This window comes from Argopecten irradians, chromosome 16 (assembly GCF_041381155.1).
Source record: "Argopecten irradians isolate NY chromosome 16, Ai_NY, whole genome shotgun sequence".
In the NCBI taxonomy this organism is placed as follows: Eukaryota; Metazoa; Mollusca; class Bivalvia; order Pectinida; family Pectinidae; genus Argopecten; species Argopecten irradians.
Genome location: NC_091149.1, coordinates 28,888,289 through 28,908,681, shown reverse-complemented (window position 1 = coordinate 28,908,681; position 20,393 = coordinate 28,888,289). Strand labels below are relative to the sequence as shown.

Here is a 20,393-nt window from a genome sequence, read left to right as displayed (position 1 = left end):
AATAATCCAAACTGTTTCAGTGGACCTTTTATATTTCAGTAACTACAATTTTGTATACGAAATCCTGTTCGTTACCGTAACATATAAAAAAGATTTTCTCTCCAAATTGTACTGATTAAGGAGAAAATTATATACGATTGTCGACACTAATATTTTAAAATAATTTTGCAAATTTCAACACAAAAGTACTCGTCAGTAATAGCATATCCAAGATTTGATCTAAATAGTTCAAATACTTTTATCTTAATTAATATTTTCTTCAATATTGTAGGTAAAAAAAAGTGCTGTGAATATGTCTTTTTAGTCATTAGTTGACATGCCGGACACTCTACAGATCGTGGTGTCCGGAAGTTTGAAGTGTTCAACATTTTATAGCTAGTCATTAGTCGTAGTTGTTCTGGTTGATCAGGTGTCAGACACCTTATTTCTGGGCCTCTCAAACGTGGCAGAACAGGTTGTAGATAATTTATTACTTACCTTTTACCTCGTTGAACCTAATTAGATGAGTTGTGTTATCCTCACAGTAGGGTAATAGTTTTTTTCATTGAGCTCATGATGGTGCCGTCATATGCCTGTAGCAGTACTAAAATGTTGGCCATATTCTAATACAGACATTCCGGCTCTTTTACTTACATCAAGAAAATTCGTCCAACAAAATTTGTCTGTACGCTTGTTCCAATTCGACCCAATTAAGTATGGGAAAAAAGAATCAAGCATGGATCTGTCAAGTGGACAGGAATATATCTGCTTCCGTAAAAGATTTTGACCATCAACAATCGTCATGCCTCGGGTTGACAAGCCATAATGTTTCACTCTGGTTGAGATATCCCTGTTCACTTAACATACCCAACCAAACTGCTTTTAATTGTGTTTATTGGTTTCTTTTTTTCCGTTTATAAATGACTGAGGTTATCCTTTTTAATTTTGTTTCAGATTTGCTGGTTGCCTTTTTCTTTGTGCTGACCGACATTATATGGAAGTTGACGATACAATGGTATGCCGGTAACATCGGTTGTAAGCTCATCAAGTTTATCCAGGCAGTTGGTACTTACGGCTCTACGTACGCCCTGGTCGCCTTAAGTATCGACCGTCTGGATGCCATAGCGAGGCCAATGAGCATGAGAGGAAAAAGTACGTAAATTACTGAATTAAACAACTTTATATACGCGTATACAATAGTTCATGTCACAATGATTTTTATCAAATTGTCGATTAAATAAATTCAGGATCAAGATATTTCCTTTTAAGCTTTTATTTTTTATATCTGGGAAATAATTCGTGCATACAGTAATTTTGTGTGTAATCCATTTTTTTTACATACACAATATATGTAAATCAAACTAAACAACTTATTGAGAGAAAGTCCATTACGATTGACACACTTGTCGATTTAAACTGCATATAGCCAATTTATATCTTATTAAATAATTAAAAAAAATGAACTCGACGTGGAAATGAATTATCGCGTGAATATCTCGAATATAGTTACAGTAGAGCCATATTGATTTGATTCTCGAAATTCAATTGAGTAGTTAGACTTGAAAAATAATTTGGTAAACAAGGTCTGTTGAAAAAGGTTATTACCAAATCTAATGAACACTGACTGCAAGCAGTATGAATGTAATGAAAATCTTAAATAATACACCATGAAATAAAATGTAAGAACCATTAAAAAATAAGTAATGAAAAAAGTTATTGTGTTGCGTTTTGCTTACTCTCTGAACACGACAATATTTCCTGCTGAATTGAAGTCAGCTGTTCAAGGATCCCGTAAATCAACGAGCTGTTACGTCAATGTTATATTGTTGATTTATAGGAACATTAAAATTAACAGAAATGGTCGGTTGAAATGTAAATATGAGGAATTATTATTCTTTTTTATTGTTTAGGGGTGCACTTGTTTTCACAGATATTTCAACATGACATAAAATTGCAGTTAACACACCAGTAAACTACAAAACATAAAAATAGAAGCTTGTTTGTTTTGCTGCCGTTATCAGAAAGTCTTGTTAAAATTTATCGTAAGTTTGAAAGACTGAATGAAAATATCTTGATATGCTCATGTTTAATGCAATTTTTTAAATAATTATTTTATCAACATTTATTTTCAAAATGAAGTCTCTTGATTATCTGCAACTATGTCGTGTTTCATCGATAAAAAGTTACGTGATATCTCACTTATACATTATAATGCGTGAATAATGGTAGGTAGATCAGCAATACTTTGATTGGGGTTCGACTATATTATATAAATGAATATATTTTACCTATTGTTACCATAACAACAGCCCGGCGATGCCGTATCCTGATTGGGTTAAACTGGTCATGTGCTGTGATTTTCTCTATCCCAATGTTACTGTCCTACAACCTACAACTGGTGGACGGACACATGCCGCAGTGCTGGATGCAGCTACCCGAGCCATGGATGTGGAAGGTAAACGTTTTCCTTTTTTCTAAATTTATTTGTATTTATAACCAAAATATTTTCATTTCCGTTTTACTACATAACCTTACCGACTGCGAAATCATTTACACTTGCGTAGTCGCAGTGGTTGCTACGCAAGAATACACACACCGGACCACTGACTTCCGCAAGTAGTGTGAAAGCGCATTCGATAAGGCCTATTGTATCTGTATTGACAAATCTTCAGTATAATGCAAGTATGAATAAAATGTAAATATTAAATTATATATCAGAAAATAAAACATTTAATTAATATTGTATAAATCGGATGAAAAAAGATGAAGTTTATAGTGAAACTATATTTTGTGTACTCTCTGAATTTGACAATATTTCCCGCCAAATTGAAGCCAGCTCTTCTTGGATTCCATCAATCGACCGGCTGTTCCAACAATCTTATAATATTGAAAAAAACAGAGATTTATTTTATTCGAACACTTAATCTAAATGCAGCTACTAAATCTAAAATGTAAATATACAACAACACAAACAACATAAAATAAGCAAATCGACAGCAAACATAATATCTTAAGATAATAAAAGAGAATAAAAAATATAACAAAAACACAAAACAAAATATGTATTTTTGTATGTCTTTGCATAAAGAAATACCCGGTATATGTACCACACGTGTAACTCAATTTTAGTGACACATTTTGTTTAAAGATGCTCACCGCCGACAGAGCATAAATGATATTCATCATTTGAACAATAATTGGTGTTTAATCGTATATATATATATGTCTAACTGACACAAAAAATAATTTAAAATTATTCATTTTGCCTTTGGTGCATGCGCAATCAGCACTTCATTCCATATAGGATATAGTGGCACGGAATTTTTTCGGGATGCAATTAATCATTTTTTATATTTTTAACTTTTAAATTTTTAAGTAGAATTAGAAGCTCAAACTTTCCAATGGTGGTAATGGTGTAAAGTATGTAACTTTTGTAACTGAAGAAAAATACTCCATTGTCAGCTGCTGGTTTTGATATTGAGAAAAATACCATTTGTCAGCGGTGGAGCATCTTTAATATCTCTGACATTTGAGACAAGAAAGAAATATCCGGTATGCGTATACCACGCATTGTAACTTAAGTCAATATCAAAATACCTTTTCCATCTTTATAATTATGTCAACCGGTGTACAGGGCAAATAAACCCCGGGTATTTATCCGTATATAGAGCGAATACAGTCTGACACTAGCAATATCAAGTACATGTATCTAGCATGCGATGCTGACATCTTTATTTGGCGTTTATATAGTCATGCAGCAATTTTCTCTTTTTTTTCCCTATAAATATTCAAAGTGAAATACAAACAACTGTTGTGTAGACTATCTAATTGAGGTCTTTGTATTGCTAAACATAATATACAAAAATGACAAGGAAAACGAAAGGTTTGCTCAATTTGGAGAGAAAGGAATTTATCTGAACATTGAGCGAGTTTCTGTATTTGTCGCGCAAAATGCGAAAAATAAAAGATTGGATTCCGATGATGTCAACAATGGAAAGACAGATAAGATGGTTGACGAGCAGAGAGGAAAGAACCACTCAATGGACATGGAAACCATTCGCATTATAACTATATTTCACACGTCTAGTGGCATGTTTATATAAACCTGAGAAACTGTTGGAAAAGATTTACAATAATTTCATTTGCTATGACAATCAATTAAATGACAGGTCTTATTTGACTGGAAACAACCCAGGAGAGGTCTTTTAAATTTTAAACTCTGGCGGTTAAGCAGAAGTAGGTTTGGAGTTAAACTCTAGGACTTGCTCTAGGGGCAATCTTGACATTCATGTAATCGAAATGCAATTGAAACAGGACGTGATGGTGATTTATTGTTTATTCATATATCCTATTAACAACCAAGGTCATGTAATGACGTGCCAGGTGTGTTGGTAGTGGAAACCGGGAATAACCGAAGAAAAACCACCGACAATCGGTCTGTACCTGGAAAAGCTGTCACACGGAATTCGAACTCGCGACCTAGAGGTGGAGTTGTGGTAATATGTCGGGAATTCTTACCTACCCGACAACCACGTGACAGTGACAATATAATTATTTTACATTGGGTAAAGAGGTAATGTTATCCGTGTGGACAAAACGACCGTCGAATTATCAATTTTATATACACAAAACAAACATACGACCACTGAATATAAATGAGAATATAAAATACAATAAAAGGAAAGGAAAAAAATATTAGAAAAAACATCGAATGCAATTAAATCTTCTATGATTGAAGCCGAAAGGTTGCTCCTAGGGAGCTTTATGATGATTGTCAAAAACGATGTTAATCAATTAGTTGAAACGGCAGAAATTTCCGCGTGGGAAGTAACCATTCGCCTCAAGTGGCTAGAGGATTCAGTGTATTTTGGGTAATCAAGAAAAAAACAAATTAAGTAGAATCCGTGACAATGAATGACAGAAAGAACTGGAGTCAAGATTACAATATAATATTAGGTTAATGATGTTGATAGTGAAAATTTGAAGATAATAAAATCGATTGTAACAAGATGGTTTCTTTGATGTGGATTCGCCCCCGTGTAGATCATTATTGTATATTTATGATTGATAGTAGTTATAATCATTATTATTATCGACACAAACTAAAAGGCTATAATCATTATTCACAGCTTTATGTTTAATACACAATTACCGTGCCGTATAGCCGATTTTTCTCGCAGGTTACCATTTTTTGGTGATTTTTATTTCTAAACAGAAAACGATATTTTAGAGGTTTTTAATTTTCGCTATATGGCTTTAAAGGCCCACTTCCTTTCCGAAATGGCTTTTAATTTTTAAAATTGGAATGTAAAATGAGATCGATAATTTTTTAGAGTCACAAAAGTTACTAACTTACCGTTAATATCAAATTTAAACATCATCTTCTGAATCGTTTAATTAAAACAAACAAAATGCCAATTTTCATAACGCGGGTCGTCCTATGTTTCCCGTCGTTATCCTTAAAGTTATATGTGCCTTATTTTTCATACTCACGAATCAAGATGAGCTTTTAATATGTTATTCATCACCAAAACTTACCAACTTTTTGAAAATTACAGTGCTTTCAATGCAAAGATTAAATTTTACATGTACAAATAAGAGCTGAAAATACTGCCAAAAATCGTTTATTTACATCAATAGTGAAGTGAAATGAGTACATACGGTGAAACCATGAAGCCAAATCGTGGTCTACAATTTCATTACATAATTTTTAAATGTTTTTAGTAATTAGAAAGTGACTTCTGCTGGTATGTATGTCTTCATTTAAACATATTTAAGGCATAAAAACAACAATTTTTCAGTACAAAATTCTGTGTTATTACTAACGTTTATAAGTCATCTGGAACCATTTGAATGATTTTTACAGCTTTATTAATCAAACCTTATGGTTTTTAATGAATTAATGATGAAAAAATAGCATGTCAAAAATATCGCCCATTTACAGCACATATAACTTTAATACCGTGCAGTATTTGACTATCGCTTCGGAAAACGACAAAACAGCGAAATAAATCTCCACAGTTAATATCGTCGAAATTTTGCCAATGTTTGGTGATGTTACCTCATCATCAGTCATCGATATCAATTTTCCCTATTTTATATATGTTTTTTTTAAAAGAAATATTTAAACCTGGCTATTTGGTATGGGGACATGCTTTGATGGTTCTGCTGATATTTATACTCAACATACTTCAGTGATATAGAACTATAAATAGGGTAATAGGCCCGTTTTACAAGAAGACACAACACGAAAACACATTGCACTTTACACAGGCAAAACACCACATACATGGGAGCCCGTCCTTACATAACCCTGGCTGTTAAAGGGACATGAACCTTAAATAATTTGTTCTGTATGCTCAGATATGGTTTTCAGATGTTTATTGAATATTTTATTACAATGATTGGTTATATAAAACGACAGGAAAACGTGGGGAATACCTACCTCAAAAATGATAAAAATAGACCGTCATCTTCTATTTTTGGAACACAAAACGAAAGCTGGCCGAAAGCGAATTTATAATGAATAACAAAATTGCTGACATGACAAGGAATATTAGTTTTCCACATTTTGAGATTATTTTCTTATTTACGATGGTTGACAAAATGAAGTTTAAGCCATATTTGTTATAAAACAATTTGTATTTAGCGTAAGAATGATAAGTCAAAAGTCAAACGAGACTTTTCATTATACAGGGCACCGCGAAGGGAGGTTCCTGACTAATTGCATATATGTACATCACGCAAGTATAAAGTGGGGAGTTGCTCCCGTCTCTTGCATTTCAGCGATCCATTTATATTTACCTACTTTCCCAATCGCGCACGTAACGGACTCTTGACGTACACTGTTTTGTATAGGAATTCGTTTGTGTTCGCTTCACCCACGTTTTTGACCCACCATTTTGTTTACATGCATTTAATTTTGCAGTGCATTGTGGGAGGTCACTAAAGTTAAACACAAATATACTATCGTTACAAAATTCGACCGGGCCGGTTCAAAATACAGAAAGATGGATTTTCCATTATAATTATGTTATTTGACATATTTGCACAATAACTGATATATATTACTTAGTAAGGTATCTGACACGTCTTAAATAGGTATTTTACTCAGATTTACATGGTTTATTTAGGTTCATGTCCCTTTAACAGGACGTAGATATTACAAACCAAACCACACCAATGATATCCAACGGAAATAATCGGCTATACCATATGTAACTAATAGAATCTAATATCAGCATTTGAATTGTCCTGTTTGCCTTCTAGTCGGTCAGTGCCACCATGTCAGCTCCTAGGCTATCCCGACTTTCCGCACATATGGAAAGGCTTTGACATTTACTTTGAAGTGTTTACGCAGATCGTGACGACTCATCAACTCTTTTGTTTCTGTCGAGTGGTCTCGTTAGGAGTTTATTACTGGTGGTGACGATCCAATCACGTGCTGTTCATTTCAATATTGTTATCTTTTTTGTAACGACGCAGTGAAACGAATAGCGTTTTTGTCGATTGGAATGAGAGATATTGGAGTTACGAACAGTGTTATGAATGTTAAATCGGTTCTCCCAACAATAAGTTAGGTGTCGGAAACTGACGCCTGAATTGGCACGGAAGGCTTCCTGATAAAAAAGACATTGCAAGACGATATTATTTACCATTTGTCAAGATAATGGTGATGCATTCTGATTTCGATATTGTCACTTTTAAGCGAGGCATGAGAATTATCTATAATCAAGAAATGCTGTTACCAAGGGTAAACACAGGATTACGTAGATGACGTAAATAACGCCCGTTGTCAGTATAATGTGACGGGATGGGGTGTGTTGCTTGGTGTCTTCGGCGGCATGCCTCAGTGATATAGCACTATAAAAAGGGCAACAGTTCCACTATACAAGAAGACACAACACGAATACACCGCAGTCTCCAAAAACACGCACCTTGCACTTCACTCATGCTACACACTGCATACATGGGAGGGCGTCCTTACATGGCTGTTAATAGGACGTTAAAAAATCAAACAAACAAACAAACAAAGGAATCGTGTCAATTATGAGAGTCTCACTGTTTTATCTATTGTGTAGGATTTGTGTTTGTCGATAATTTCAGGAAATAACATTTATTTATTTCTAATTTGACTTATAAAATTTCCATGCTTTAACTGACTTGGAACCGATACTTTTTACGGCATGGTATTTTCGAGATATTGAGACATTATTGTGGCCGGAAAATATAATCCATGAAATGATGATGATTAGATAAAGTTTTAACATACATAGCATCAACACTCGAAAATTCGCTTAGTGATTATTAAACTATCTTACATTATCAAAAATCGTTATCTTTTCATACGGCGAACATAATCAACTGTACAGTATAAATTTACTAAAGATAGGCCTAATACCTTAAAATCATATATTCATTTTGTGACTTTTTTCCTATGAAATAACTACGCCAATCAGAAGCGACGTTACAAGTCTCACTATCACACGCGAACAAAACAAGAATATACGAGTCTTGTAACAGGAGAGGAGAAGATGTAGCGGTCAAATTGGGACTCAAACCATGGACCTCCGAACACAAACTGGGTGCTCTACCGACAGATCCATTTGATCACAGATGACCGGCCCAGCCCAATCCCACTATACCAGCGTGAGTAAAGAGAAGACAAAATAATGACCAGACAGACCCAGGATCTCCGATCACTTGAATGCTCTACCGATTGAACTAGCAAGTCGTTGCTGACCGACCCAATTCATTCCTGCTACAGTCTTCCAAGATACAAAATAATACCACTGTATTATAAAGTCGGTTAATCGATACCAACAGAATTACTGTACTATTTTCTGTTACCTCGTTTTGGGTTTAAGGTTTTCTTATCTTAGAATATATAATGAAACCTATAGACCAGACCAACAAAATACGTCAACGTAAACACTCATGAGTTCGAGTCAAAGAAATTCATTTGTGAATATTGTGTCGGTGGGAGTGTGTCCTTAATCGACACAACACTTGCTCTTGTTTGACGTTAGGCAAATCAATGAGAACGCACCTAATATCTGTATTTTGATTCGGCGTTGAAGTTGCATTCATTACCATCTTGTCACATGTAGCGTGACTACCAAGACACCTAGTGGAAAAGACAACTATTAGAGCATTAGATACACTTTGCATGATGTCAATGATATTTGCTTAATGCCATCTTATATATCTTGGTATTGTGTGTGTTTTATATAAAATGAACATAAAATGTATTTCTTAATATTACTTCCGCTGTACGTTTTGCACCACAAGCGTTGTTGTAATAAAAGAAATGCCATTTCTGTTAAAATCCGGATATATATTTCGTGTTGACATGCATTTAGATATAGACTTTACAAAAAGGTATGCATTTCTAAACAAGGACTTCTACATATTGTTATTAATCAATGGAATGGCTAATGGAAATGGAATTGATGGGACATAATGTTTAACCATGAAATGTGTAGAGAGATATTGACAGGAATTCGTAGGTTTTGTTTATCAATCCGGTTATTGTTTTCGACATTTACGTGAAAGAAAATATATACTTGACAAAACAATCAATTTCAAACCTGATACATTAAAATAAACATTCTGTTTAGGTGACTTAACAGGTCTGGCGGATTCAGAACGATATAATTGATAAGACTGCACTGCAACTCTTATCATACAGGGAAATAATTTGTAGTTCTGCTCCTGCTTAGCGCTCAGCACTCAGATAGTGGGACGACTGGTTTGTCCGTTGTCAGTATAACGAGACATGTTGTGGTGTACTTGTTTGATGTCTTCGTTGGATACTTGAGATAGCAATAACAAGGAGGCAAGAGTTCCACTATCACAAGGAGACTCAACAAGGATATAACGCAGCCTCCCACATCACACAGCCATTTACATGCGTCAACATATTGCGCTCATGATAGGCCGTCATTAAATGACCTTAGCTGTTATAAGCACGTAATTAAACCAAAAATAAATCTGTTATGTTGTAAATTACTACTTATTACGAATTCCCTTTCTATTGCCAGGTATATATTACATTGATAGCCATTCTGCTACTCATCATACCAGCCCTTATCATCGCCTTCTGCTACATTTTCATCGTCATCGTCATTTGGAGGAGATCAAGCCTCTCGCTGAATACCGCCAACAGCAGCGAACAAACGCGGATCGTTTCCAAAGGTGGGTACATAGAATTTATAGATTCGTTCACCTGGTCCTAAATTTCGACACACCTATAATATTCCTAAGTATCAAAAGTATGGGTGTAGAGCGTTCAATTCTAGACCTAGCTGCTACAGAACCTGAGATTAGGCTGAAAGAAGAAGCTTTTGGGGGCCATTTTGAAAACTAATATGGCGGCCACCAGGAGTCGTGGTGTTTTGGTGTGCTTCTACAATAGTATGTCCTAAAGGAGATATACAGTAAAGACGTTTCATGTTTTCTTCAAACTTAAAACGATTGTTATGCTTAGCCCATCCACTATAAGGAATAGCACGGTTTTAGATGTAACTTTCAAATTGTAATACAATACTAGTTTAGTTAGTAAGAGAAAAAATTGTTGTGTTCAGAAATAAGTTGATGATACATCATAATTTAATGTTACATTTACGCCATTATCATATATCTATAAGACAGTTAATATCGTTTGAAGACATTATACATAAGTTATTGATTTTGATGAAATGTTAAACCTATTGTTGGTAAACAAAGTAATCCCTGATAGCACTATCCTCGATCCTGCATTGGTTACTATCTCAGTCGTTATATCCAGCCGTTAACTATGTTACAACGAAACTGAATGGTCTATGTGCGACAACCTCTGTATACGATAAGATAATGTTATTGGGTCTCCATTGATGTACAGCCGACACTATGTTGACAATGAAGTAAGGCGCATTTCGCTTTAACATAGCTTACGGCTGGATATGACGACAGTGATAAAGACAAGACAGATTCGATATTATTTAATATATGTTTAATCTTACTACCAATGTCAGAAATAATATATGCATAAATTCACCATGCTTACATAAACAGATTCAGGCAAACTTTGATATCGACCTAAATAAGTAAAAAAAAACACTTATTGATAGACATTATTCAAATAACCACGGTGGTTATATAAATCATAATATTAATAGGATGCTCTGGAGAATAACTTTGGATTGATTGCTTTAAGGTCTTATTACCAGCCAGAGTCATGTAAGGACATTTCAATTGTATTTATTGGTTTAGGAAAGGCTGATTACCCGGAGAAGAAACAACGACCAGCGACCAGAAAATAAAACAAACCGCGATGAAATGTTGGGTGTAAAATAATTGTTGTTATATGATTACAGATGCTACATCTCATTCCCCCTCCGACCAGAGAAAGCGGGTCCACTGGACGGAGTGTAACGTCAGTTCACGGGGTCTTATCCCCAAAGCTAAAATCAAAACCATCAAAATGACATTCGTTATTGTGTTGGGTAAGTTACAACAATGTAATACCATCATAGCGTTAAATTAGGTTATGAGTTTGGAGTTTATCCTAAATGAGTAGGTTCCTTTTTCCATCAGTAATAAAATATGGTTTCAATCTATATTCGTTGATGTTATTCAAACAACATTACTGCAACTTATTTACTCAATTGAATGGCAAAACTTAAAATATTCTTATTGAATTATAATTGGGTATAAAAATATCTACGAGTTATTTTCAAAAGTTTTGGCAATTACTTTTAAAAGTGAAGCATTTTCTTGAAACGACATTGTGTCTTTTTAAAATGTAACTAATTATTCAAAATTAGAAAGGATAGAAATTGTTTTCATTTCGTTTCTTTCAGCGTTCGTGTTATGTTGGAGTCCGTATTTTGTATATGACTTACTGGATGTATATGGTCACATACCCAGGACAAACGAAATGATCGCTGTGAGCACATTTATACAGAGCCTAGCTCCACTCAACAGTGCCGCCAACCCAATTATTTATATGTTGTTCAACAGCAAAATGTACAAAAAATTCTTAAAGAACAAACACCATAACGGTTCACCGATTACAAGTGCAACACGGAGTCATGTATAAGGACCGTAATATTGCCTTATATGGTATTATAGTTATTGTACTGTCTTATCTACAGACGCTAACGAGTTCCACGCCCAGAGAGTACATGGTTACTGTGATTTTTTTAAAGCGCATTTGCAAAACGCGAGATTTATTGTATCAGGAGCCCTCATGGACGGCAAAACAAAATATTTGAATTCCAAACCAGCGACACGATCGTAGATATGAAGATGTCCTGGCTATCTGATGTGGTATCTACAGACGGTAATGAATTCAACACCCAGATGGTACGTTGGGTAATGTAAAAAAATCATACAATTACTTCCACAACGCTTTTGGGTATTCTGGTCATCAGTGCTTCTTATCATATGCATATCGCCAAGGGAAGTAACTGTGATAGATCAGAAAAGCTTTTGTATAAGAGAATCGAGTGGCATTCTGGTACATGGAATAAGGATGTGAGAGATGATTTCATTCACAAGATATGATGCATTGTGTACATCATGTTTTGTGGTGTTTTCAGTGGTTGTCGTCTGACTTGCAGTTATGCTCTGTGACAATGACACTGGTTTGATTCAACCATGAATATTGTTTGGCAGAATGATACCAAAAGCCATTATATTACGTGGCAGTATGTGGTAACTCGAACTGTAATGATTAGCTGACAGGTCGGAAGTGGTTTTCACAAGGTTATGACGGATTTTACCCATCATGCATTATCTTGCTTGTTCGGGTTGATAACAATGGCGCACACCTTAGTCAGGTATACTTATTACCATTGTTGATATATAATTAAATAAGCATACCTGTATGTAATGTATATTGGCAGTATTATCAGTATGCTTTACGTAGAATAAATCGCGAGGGACAAACAGACGAATCAATTGTATGAATATTATTTCATTAAAATCATGAACGGATACTTATGCTGTTTTTTACTTCTTATTTCTGTCTTTTTTCATATTTATTACTGTCACAAATCACATGTCATTTCTTTAAACGGCGTTTATTTTCAAAATTGTTGTGTAATAGAAGATTGACAATTTTGTAGAGCTTATCTAAAAACTACATTTATCGTCACCTTCTGAAAAAAAAATTAATTAAAAATTGAAATAAATCAAATGCTAATTTTCATAACGCTGGTCGTGTTATGTTTCACGTCGTCGTCCTAATTACCGGGCGATAGTTGACTACCACTGACGACAAAACAACGAGATGAATCTTCACTATTACATAAAGATTCAGCTGTTAATCTTGCATTCGTTTTGTGACGTAACCTCACATTATCTATGATTTAGTCCGCTTTGTTTCAGAAAGGCAGTGTGGCTTTACATATTTATTACTCAAGTAAGGTTCATTTTATATACAGACATGCAAAAAAGTCCCAATGTCATATAAATCACACAAGAATGAAGGACCGCAAGATAAAAATACGCTTTACGTTTTCGTTACCGAAGCCTCGCAAAACATACAAACATCAGCACACCACAACATATTCAAGACATAGGAGACCGTCCTTAAACGACCTTGTCTGTTAAACCCAACAAAACCAAAGCAAACAAATGGAGCGTAAACACCACGAAATACAGCTAAACTAGAACATAGAACCATTTTTGTTTTCATAAATCGCCATAACTTTAACATATTCTCATATATGAGCAGATATCTCCGGCCGGATTAATATAGGTATTCCGTGGCAGATGCATGTGCCCTGTTTGGTGGTCTCGATACGTTCGTCTCGCAAGTGATAACCCGGTTTGGTGTAAATAGTTCACTTATATCGTGACTTCAATGACGATAGTATATCTATGATATAGTCCGCTTGCATGGTTTCTTCATCGGCGATAGTCTATCTCTATCAAGTAAATAAACGGCCAGTCTCCATCACGTGACCAGATATTGATATCGAAGTGTGACCGTTATATAAGGACAACGATATGAGTAGACTTCATCCGCCTAACATAGATAGGGCCGGAATAATAGTAAAGTAATCATTACTGGAATATCATAAATATATATATCATATGTCTATATCAATAATAAAACATTGTAACATGATGAATGACATTATACTGTAGACATTTTTAATCTGAAGAGTAACATATGAACAGGTGTATACTTCACAAACAAGAATATTTTTACTTAATACTTAATCGTTCATATTTCCATAAACTATATTCAGTTTCAAGGTGTATTTTTTGTATTCACCAAATGCAACACATCATATAGGTTGTACAAGTTCATAAAGAACAAAATTAGCATTTAATAGTAACTCATAACAGATGGCAGAGAATAATTAACATTCAACTACTTATACAACTTAGCATGTTTATACAATGTATATTTACACACACATATATATTTTCCAACTGCTCACCCATTAGGAGTTTTTTTTTACATGAAGCTTGTAACTTACTTAAAAGTTAAACATTTTTACCCTTGAATTTCTGTAATAGTATTAGTCTTCAATATCATTAGTATTACAAACAGTGCGTGCTCTCTTGTCTCGTTGAATGTTATTGTAGCGTCCGGACTCCATGCAAAGAGTATGTGCATGCATACGATATTTACTCAATATGTGTTTAATATAATATATCTAAATGATTTTATGTAAACAATTAATAACAAAACCAGAGGAAAACTCATCGATAACATATCGTTATCTAAACAAATAACACATAATTATGTATACAAATAACATATTATTATGTAAACAGATAACACATAATTATGTAAACAAATAACATGTTATTATGTAAACAAATAGCAAATTATTATGTAAACAAAAACATATTATTATGTGAACAAATAACAAATAATCATGTATACAAAAACATACTATTATGTTAAAAATGCTCCACCCCGACAGAGCATAAATGATACTCATCATTTGAACAATAATTGGTGTTTAATCGTGTATATGTATGTCTAATTAACATAAAACATAATATGAAATAATTTGTTTTGCTTTTGGTGCATGCGCAATCAGTAATTCATTCCATATAGGATATAGTGCCAGGGAATTTTTTCGGGATGCAATTAATTATTTTTATATTTTAAACTTTAAGTAAAATTAGAAGCTCAAACTTTTCAATGGTGGTAATGGTGTGAAGTGAGTAACTTTTGTAACTGAAGAAAAATACCAAATCGTCTGCTCCTGTTTTTGATAGTGAAAAAAAATCATTTGTCAGCGGTGGAGCATCTTAACAAAAAACATATCATTTTGTAAACAAAAAACATATTATGTGAACAAATAACATATAATTATGTATACAAATAACATATAATTATGTTTATAAATAACTTATTATTATGTTAACAAATAAAATATTATTATGTAAACAAATAACATATTATTATGTTTACAAAAACATATTATTATGTAAACAAAGAATGTATTATTATGTAAACGTTAGCGCTCCTCGGGAGATATGTAGATATTTTCTGCTATTCATAGCCGCTGTGTGAAACAGAAAAATACATTCAATCCATATATTTAAATAAGAATAATTAATTGAAATAAAATAATATTGAAAGGTTATTATGTTATATTTAAAAATATCACACCCATATACGACGAGAAAGGAGATTCATAGAATAGCTGGATGACAAAGTCGTTCCACAACGTCGCGTTTCCAAGCTTCCGCCTTCCGGTCGACCAAGTTTTGCAAATGACAAACGATAAACAAGAAATATAGAAAAAAATAAGTTTTGACTGACTTATTAAAGTTAACCTTTGGTGATTCTTTATCAAGAAACAAAACATTAAAGAATATACATTAACATATTGTGGGGGACTATTTTTAATGATATGAAGCTGGCGTAATGTTTGAAATCAGCTGATCGATGCACGTAAATCGTTGTATTCATAGTGTATTCATGGTGTTTTTATAGGCAAATGTTTGCTTTTGTCAGTTGGTTGATTCATATAGTGACGAAACACTCAGAATGTAAATATATAATTATGTAAGCAAATAACATATTATTATGTAAAAAATAACATACAGTTATGTAAACAAATAACATATTATTATGTAAACAAATGACATATTACTATGTTTACATATAACATATTATTATGTAAACAAAGAATATATTATTATGTAAACAAATAACATTATATTATGTAAACAGAGAACGTATGAATATGTACACAAATATCACAGTTTTGCTAGAACACATACCATCAAATATGTTACGTTGATCTACACTAAAATGTGTTTAATCAATTCTTATCTATCATGGTGCGCATTATGAATGTCAAAAATATGACTATCATTGCTTAATAAAAAAAATAAACTTGTCGTCAATAAAATAAGGGCATGCTATACTTTTTTTCCTTATTTTTTTGTATTATTTTCTATAGGGAAATTTAAGTTAAGGAATTTCTTATAGGGAAGGAATGTTCATGAAACTTGGCCCTGTAGTCAGCACAAACAGGTCAAAGGTCATGAGACATGTTGTGAAGTAGCACTTCTTGTGTGTCACATATGTTGTGACGTAGCACTTGTTGTGTGCTACGTCTATCAGTTCTTGTCTAGATCTAGTGAGTAATTTTATACATTATTCTATTATGGCCCTTTCCAGAGGGACCTGTTCTCCTCGTCTTCTTTCGGGAAATATACCTCGCCAGACAACACTATAGGAGAATTGTTCTCGAGGGAAAGGGCCATAATATATTTAGTACGTCACATGACATTCAAAATGACGTCATATATTTGGTGCTCATTCCCGGGGAACTATACCGGAGAACTATACTTTGGTATAGTTCCCGTAATCAGGTATAGTCTCCCGTAGTCAAGAGTGACAGAGAATGGTCGCAAAATAGACCACGGCTGTTATCCAATTACATTCCTAGTAATTATCATGTGATGTATTAGTAAGTGTATAATAATGAACAATACTATCAGGTTATTGTTAAGTTGGAGGACATGTATCATTCTGGAACATATGGCATACTGTAAAAATATTACTTTTGTTAAATTAACATTTTTCACATTATTATTTGTTGGTTTGTAGCTGACATAGGTTTCATACAAATTTTACTTGTAATAAGATGTTTGATGTAACACGTCAGGTCCAGTTTCATCCGTGAGATAGATTATATAACTATCTCTCCACCTGTCTCTTAGATATAACTAGGCCAGGTAGACTGCTAAAAATAATCAAATGTTTGTCCATGTGGCTGACACGCTGACCAGAGGCCAGTGTCCGGAGACCTGGCGGTGAGGTAAGGTGTCGCTTTCTTATCATGTATATGTGTATCCATGCGTCGTCCTATAACAAGTCTATTTTGTCTGTAATATATATCATTCGTTCTAAATGCATAATAAGGTAGATGAAACAATGCTTAGTTTTCAATTCAACATATTTCATTGTTTATTTGTTTTCCCCAGATACATAACATGCATAAATTGAGCCAGAAACTGAAGCTGTCAGTGTTGTATGATTGAATTTTGTAGATTTGTGTTTTTTTTTTTCATATAAAATTTCACGAATGTGTTACCTTAGAATTGCTTCCAACTTCGTGCCAAGAGTAGCAACGGATGTAGAAAGCAAAGTAATCAGAACAAATATTAGGCTTACGATGCAGCTTAGGCAACAGAAAAGATGCATCCCAAGTTGAATATTCTGTTTTTTATGTTTTATCAAGTGAACAGCATGGTGTCATATGCTATGTTGACCAAAAAATGACCAACTACGCAAGATTTGACCTTGAAATGGTAAACTTCCCGTTTTCCACTTACTATGGTGTTGTTTGCAAATACAAAAAAATAAAGGTGTACAAAAACCGAAAGCGTGGAGCTATTGGAATAAAAAATAGAAAAAGTAAAAAATCCCCAATTAAATTCCAGCTTATTCACTATATCAATCAATATAAACTGTTCTGTCATTAGATGAAAATAAATGATATTGCTTTCCTAGCTAATTAATTATATATTACGAGTAAAGGTGAAGCATTAGCTTGAAATTTCTAAAAATAGACCTTCCAACAGTTATATCTTTAGATGACAATTTTACAGGTTTCAGATTTTCGCTTGAATTTTGTTGACATTACAGTCCAAAAAATATATTTGGTATACAAGAACTGGAAGTGGTGTAGTATTTCGGTGAAAATTTGATATTGCAAAATTAGGTGTCAGAATTAGGTCACATTTTGGTTTCAAGACTGTAAAAAATATATTTAAAATCATAAGCGACACACATATTTAGTCAAAATTTGCAAAATATGCACTCTTGAAAATGTGATATCGTTTTACGAAATTGAACATTAAATTGACATAGTTTTAGGCCAAAAGACAGGGCAACATAAAATCATCCCTAGCAAAAGTACAAGGGACCTTTTTAATCTTTTAAGGTATCTTACAGGTTTTCTGTCATATTACTAAAAATGCACCTGGCTGTTGTAAAATTGGTTCGTGGGCAAAATTCAATGGTAGCTGTAATAAATCCTCTAGTCGCGTTTTACGATCATTCAATAGGGACCTTTTACCTATATATTTGTGACCAAACAATGTACTCTTCAGAGAATTATATCATTTGACGACATAAAACATTATATTGTGCAACTTTAGTTTGGCCTTTTGGATTTTTAAACGTATTTCAAGGGTTGGCATAATTGTTGCTACTATTACATTTAGTTTAAATAAAATTTGTTCGCGGGCAAATTTCTATTGTTTATATGTTCTGACGTCATTGTGATGTCTTTTTGTAGATAAATGTAACCAAACCATATTTTTATGTTTCACTTAATTAACTTTCATCGTATGCCAATATTCTGTATCATCTAGTATACTACTATTAATTTTCCAAAGTCAATGACCATTTTTCTTACCTGTGAATAATTCTAATTATTTGACCTGTGAATAATTCTAATTATTTGAGCTGGTCTAATATTAAAATCATTTATACTGCTTTCGACAGAAGAATAATCCAGCCTGCTGGCTTCTCCTTGTCCATTTCGTCCACAAGTATATCGTGTTTTGTTCCTATGCTTGCTATCTCCAAGTATCTGTAAGTTTCAAAGGTCTGTATTTAATATTTCGACTTCCTCTTTATATTATCTCTGTCGCAATGTACTAATATCAATTCAAGTGGATTTAAAAAAATTCTTTAATGTTGAATATTGTTTTACAATGGTTAGCATTTTATCCGCAATTTCAGCATTAAATTATATCAATTTGTTCTCCAAAGCTTTAATAACAAAAACACAATTACTAATTGTATAGAACTACTTAAGATTACGTATGGAGTATATTTTCCGATACGAGACATATTTCAAAGGTCCACTAATAGAGTACAAGTCCCTTATAGTTTGTGGGCATTTAAGAAAAAATATGTTTATCATTTTTTCTGATTACTTTATTTCACCTGTTATTTATGGTTCCTATTGGAGACGCTGTTCGAGTTTTAAGTAACTCCTTTCTCGATGTGTTGGAGTTTTGCATTCTAATCTGACCGGTCTTATAAATTTGTCTAGCTTCTGTGTATGTATTCTTTAGATTTCGTACTGCGGTTTTTCTACACGGCCCTTCATGTTGATACTGTCATATTTTTCCGTTCTTTTTAAAGTAAAGCGTTCTCCCTCTATGTCTTGATCATTTACAATACAGGCGTTTACATTCATCTTTAAAATACGCGAATCCGTACCACTCTTCTAAACATTTCATGCATTTTATTCCATCTCTTTGTGTGTCGTTTTGGTGCCTTCATGTCTAAATCAAACTTATATTTACATCAGTATCATTAAACAATTAGATTACGCTAAATCAGGAGTATATGCCCCTGAGGGCATCGTGCTACTAGTATCACTGAGTACATAAGCCCAGGTATGCGTATTACCGTCACGCTTTATTGGCTACTCACCAGCACATGCGTGGCCAGCTTATCAAACCAATACATGTACAATTTGTATGTCGTTTTAATTAGTGCTAACAATTGTTTGTTTACATCAAAAATGTTCAAGGCCATTTTCACGAAAGTTTAAGCTGTACATACGATATAACCACACAATTCTGGTACATTTTCAGAACATAAAGCAGTTAATCACAAAATACCAACATAACCCTCAGATAATCGTTGACAATCTTCAAAAACTTTTGGAAGCAGATAGGGTCAGATAACTCTCATTCTTCATGTGATTTTCAAAAGTAATTTTAAACACTTGTCTGAATATTGGAATAACTCATTATAATAAATTAAGGTTCCATTGAAAATCATACTGGATCTTTACTTTTTTTCATTTTTTGTCGTTAGGTCACTTTTCTGTATCTGTTATTTAGTCAACGGTAATAGTGACACTGAACATACATATATAAGTATGAAAGTATCCGGATTTTAATTGTAAGACTAT

At 33.5% G+C, this 20,393-nt stretch overlaps 1 protein-coding gene across 1 annotated transcript in view; it reads left to right on the top strand.

Annotated features, from left to right (window-relative positions):
• The window catches only part of LOC138310141 (cardioacceleratory peptide receptor-like), a 55,436-nt gene extending 42,398 nt beyond the window's left edge, over positions 1-13,038 (top strand). Inside the window, exons 3-7 of the mRNA XM_069251268.1 lie at positions 934-1,131; positions 2,289-2,434; positions 10,023-10,176; positions 11,337-11,465; positions 11,823-13,038. Of these exons, the coding sequence (XP_069107369.1) occupies positions 934-1,131; positions 2,289-2,434; positions 10,023-10,176; positions 11,337-11,465; positions 11,823-12,061 (866 nt within the window). The 3' untranslated portion in view covers positions 12,062-13,038. The remainder of the gene's footprint in view (positions 1-933; positions 1,132-2,288; positions 2,435-10,022; positions 10,177-11,336; positions 11,466-11,822) is intronic.
• Positions 13,039-20,393: the final 7,355 nt, after the last annotated feature.